Here is a 3,964-nt window from a genome sequence, read left to right as displayed (position 1 = left end):
TTTTTTTTTTTTTGCGGAACCAGTGATTGAACTCAGGCCCTTGTGCTTGCCAGGCAAGCACTTATTCTACTGAGCTATCTCCCCGGCCCTAAAAATTTATCTTTTCATGCCTTGTTCACAACGGAAATTTACATTTAGAAGAAAACTATGGTGACAAGTTTTTGTCTACTAATTATACATCAAATGAAACTGTGCTAGTTATTTTATACATTATCTAATCCTCCGTATTCACCACTTTACTGAAGAGGTTGAAATTCAGAATCTCAGATCAGGTAACTAGTTAAGGGTCAGTATGCAAACAAGGCCACATATTAAAGCTGTGAAGTCATTCTCATACATTTACTCCGGATTTCTTAAAAGATCTGAGGAAATTTCAAGCCCAAGTACTTTACCATTTGGTCTGACACTGCTAACCTTGAGCACTCCCGCTTTCAGATTCAAACACCTGATATTTACTATTTTCTAGTCAGTATGAAAAGTAGAGACACACTCCTTGCCCTCAAAGACCACAGATAGTCAGAATGTGTTACCAGACAGCAAAGGGCTGAGTAGAAAACTTAAAGGAGTTTATCTAAATTTTCTTGATTATGTGTTTTGATTACTGTGATTAAAAAGCAAAGCCCCCCCAACTGTTGGGGAAGATAAAGAACCAAGGGAGAGAAATGATAGTTCCATAAGAAACTGTTCACCTTATTAATCTTACCAAAAAGTGTAGTCAACTCACTTAGTGTTGAAGGCTGATTTATTTTTATTTACTTAACAAAATTTAGACATCATAAGGAATGTTTATTAAAACAATGTTTTAAACTAGAATTGAGATTCAAATAGTTTGAGAAATCAGTGTTTAAATGACTTGCAGTACAGAAGTGGAAAGAAGTGTTAGTCTACAGAGAACAAAGGCTACCACTCTGAATCTATTTCACTATTGAAGCAAAAACTAAAACAAGAAAAACACGGAGACTTTCAGGTACAAGCACTATGTATCTTACACATTTTTTGTTCACATCGGTAGGGAACATCATGCAAAGTACCCTGGAGTATCTTATCTCCCTCCATCCTCTTATTTCACTATCTCTAAGATTATTTCCCCTCTTTTGAACCACGTGAAAACATAAAATAAAGGGGAACAACCATCTGACTTTAGCAATTCTTGGTTGATCGCCTAAATCGGAAATCGGGTTCAGAAAATCTCAAATTCTAATTCCCACATGTCGCTCCTGCCTGTGAGAAGCAACTTAAGCTAGTTACCTCTAAGTCTGGCCGGGCCCAGGAGACCGCGGCGCGCTGGACAGAGCATTCCAACCTCAGCCAACCTCACCTCGGCCCTCCCTCCTACGGGCGCTCCAGCTCGGGCCGTCTTCACCGCCTACACCCTCTGAGTCGTTCACACCACCCGCAATCAAAAGAGGTTTTCCCCAAAGGGCAAGTCGGAAAATAAAGGTTCACTTCTGGAAGGATCTTAGAGCACTCCGAGCACCCGGCAGCTGCAGGGGAAGGGCGGGGGCAGGGTAGGGAAGGGGGCGGGAGCCCGGCACTACCCGTCAAGCTCCCCGCGCTAGGAGATCGCCAAGTCGTGTCCGGGCCTCCACAGCGGCCCAGAAATCCTCCTTCGCATCCTGGGCCGGGGTGGGACTATGGGACCTCGGATCCCGAAGATAGGCTGGGTAAAGAGCTTTGATGCCCGCGTCTCCAAGATTCAAGAGACGAGAGGAACAAAGCCGCGGCCACCCACCGCCCAGGTGGCAGGGAGACCCGGAGGAACCTGGAGGCCCGCTTACCTGCCGTCAGCAGCTGCATGGCGTGAGTGAAGGACGGGTCGAGGGAGTCCTTCTCGGCCATGAGTTCTGGCAGATACTTGTTCTCCGGTTCCATCTTGACCGAGGCTGTGGCTGAAGGGGGCAGCAGCGGGGTCGGCGCTGGACCGCCCACTGTCGCGTCGGGACCTGTGGCCGACGGAGGCAGCAACGGTGGTGGCTGCGTGGCCGGAGAGGCCCGGGCGCCCCCGCGGGGCCCCCCTCCGCCTCCTCGGGACCGATGAGGCAGCGGCGGCGGCCGGGAAGGCGTCTGACGCACCGAGGGGTGGGCACCTGAGGGGTCCATGGAGCCGCTGCGGCCTGAGGACCGGGTCATGCGCGCGGCAGGGTCGTCCCGGCGCTGCATCGGCGATGATGGGCGAGCAAACAAGCGAGGAAGCCACACGGCAGCGGCAGAGGCCCTAGCGGCGGTTGGCGGGGGTGGGAGAGCAAACGCGACAGCTACCGAAGCCGACCTGGGCGACCCAGCGAGCGAGCACCGGAAATGAAGCGACGCGCATGCGCATCCGGTCACCGGCACCGCCCTTGGGTTTCTCCGCGGAGAACAAAGTCCCCGGTTGGGCCACTGCGCCTGCGCACCTCCGCGGCGCAAGAAGACGCTACTGTGTCGCTTCTCTTTTCCCTCCGAGTAGGGAGGACGAGAGCTTGGTGCGCGTGCGCCGGCGGCCGCGGGCTCAGTTCGTTTTCTCGTTCACGTGACTCGGCGCTAGCGGGACACGTGTCTCCTCCCCCTTCTGGCTCAGAGCGCGGAGGGGGCGGGGGCTATGGAATGTCTTTGTCTCCGCGCGGGCCCGTGGGGTGTGGGGCGGGAGACCTGTTACTGGGGGGCCACGCCCCCTCCAACGGCTGGACCGCGGGGAATGGGGGGGTGTCACTTAGTGGGAGTCGGGGCGAAGTGTCGCCATCTAAGCGAGCAAAGAGGAGAGGAGCGGTGTGGGGGACGCGAGAAGGGAAGCAGGGAAAATTAAGGCCGTCTGAGGCAGGAGGAGACGAGGTAGAAACCGGAATCCAAGCTAGAAGACAGGAAGTCTGAACCCGGGATGGGTGCTGGGGGTGGAGAAGAGAAGCCTGAAGGGAGGCCTTGAGGAACGGTGGCTCGGTGGGGGCCAGAAGGCGGCTGATTGAAAGTCTGGAGAAGAGGGAAGGCCAGGTCAGAGACCCAAAGCCATGACCCAAGCAGAGAACCAAGTATCCTAAGTTCGTGAAGGAAGTCTTTTAATTAAAAAAGCATTTTAGCTTGTTAACATAGTCCGCTAGTTTTTGCTGATTTCAAAGTATCTACAAAAAGCTTCACTTAAGGCCAGGCCGTACTACTGGTGTGAGTGCTAGTCCTGCCTCTGTTGGGCCCTCAGCCTTGGATGTTGGACTACTCTAAAAGGTGTACGGTCTCCCCAGGTAGTCTCACTTGGGGTGCAATGTGCAAGTGGATTCTGCCCGCTTCTTTACCCTCCTCAAACCTTAGACATCTTGATCCTTCTCTAACTTCCCTCCAGATTTTTCTTTTTCTTTTTTTTTTTTTTCCTCCAGATTTTTCTTTCCCTAATGTACTCACTTGCGTCCCTTTCCTTTGTCAATCTCATGAGCCTAAATTTCCAAAAATGTTTCTGGAAATTATCTTCTGGGTGCCTGGAAATTTATATTCCCCCCTTTAGGGAACATAGAGTCCTGGCTAATACCTTTTTAGCGGTAGGGAAGAGAAATAATCTACCCACAAAAGGGCCTGGGAGATGGTTCAGTGGAATAAGCTCTTCTCTGGCAAGCTCAAGGGACTGAGTTCAATCCCCAGTTCAGCGAAAAATAAAAAATTAAAAAAAAATAATTACCCACAAAAAGAGAACAAAACATGTATATATTTATACAAGTAAATATATATATTTTTATGTAACACAAATAGTAATACATATAAATATATACATATAAAATCTCCAGTGGGGTGCAGTGACTCATTTTGAGGATATAATTGGCTCTTGTTCTTAGTCAAGTAGGAAAAAGTTGTTTTTATTGTTATTTCTGTGACAACATTTTAACATAACCAAAATAAAACAATCATATTGCTAGGAATTTTATATAAAATTTGGAGCACTGGGGCTGGGCAGATGGCTCAGTAGAATAAGTGCTTGCCTGGCAAGCATAAGGGCCTGAGTTCAATC

At 49.7% G+C, this 3,964-nt stretch overlaps 1 protein-coding gene across 1 annotated transcript in view; it reads right to left on the bottom strand.

Annotated features, from left to right (window-relative positions):
* Khdrbs1 (KH RNA binding domain containing, signal transduction associated 1) overlaps nt 1–2,462 on the bottom strand; it is a 37,360-nt gene extending 34,898 nt beyond the window's left edge. The window contains exon 1 of the mRNA XM_004642974.2: nt 1,779–2,462. Coding sequence (XP_004643031.1) covers nt 1,779–2,160 — 382 coding nt within the window. The 5' untranslated portion in view covers nt 2,161–2,462. The remainder of the gene's footprint in view (nt 1–1,778) is intronic.
* Nucleotides 2,463–3,964: the final 1,502 nt, after the last annotated feature.

Source organism: Octodon degus, unplaced genomic scaffold (genome assembly GCF_000260255.1).
Source record: "Octodon degus isolate 3935 unplaced genomic scaffold, OctDeg1.0 scaffold00163, whole genome shotgun sequence".
Taxonomy (NCBI): Eukaryota; Metazoa; Chordata; class Mammalia; order Rodentia; family Octodontidae; genus Octodon; species Octodon degus.
This window is presented reverse-complemented; position numbering and strand designations above follow the sequence as displayed.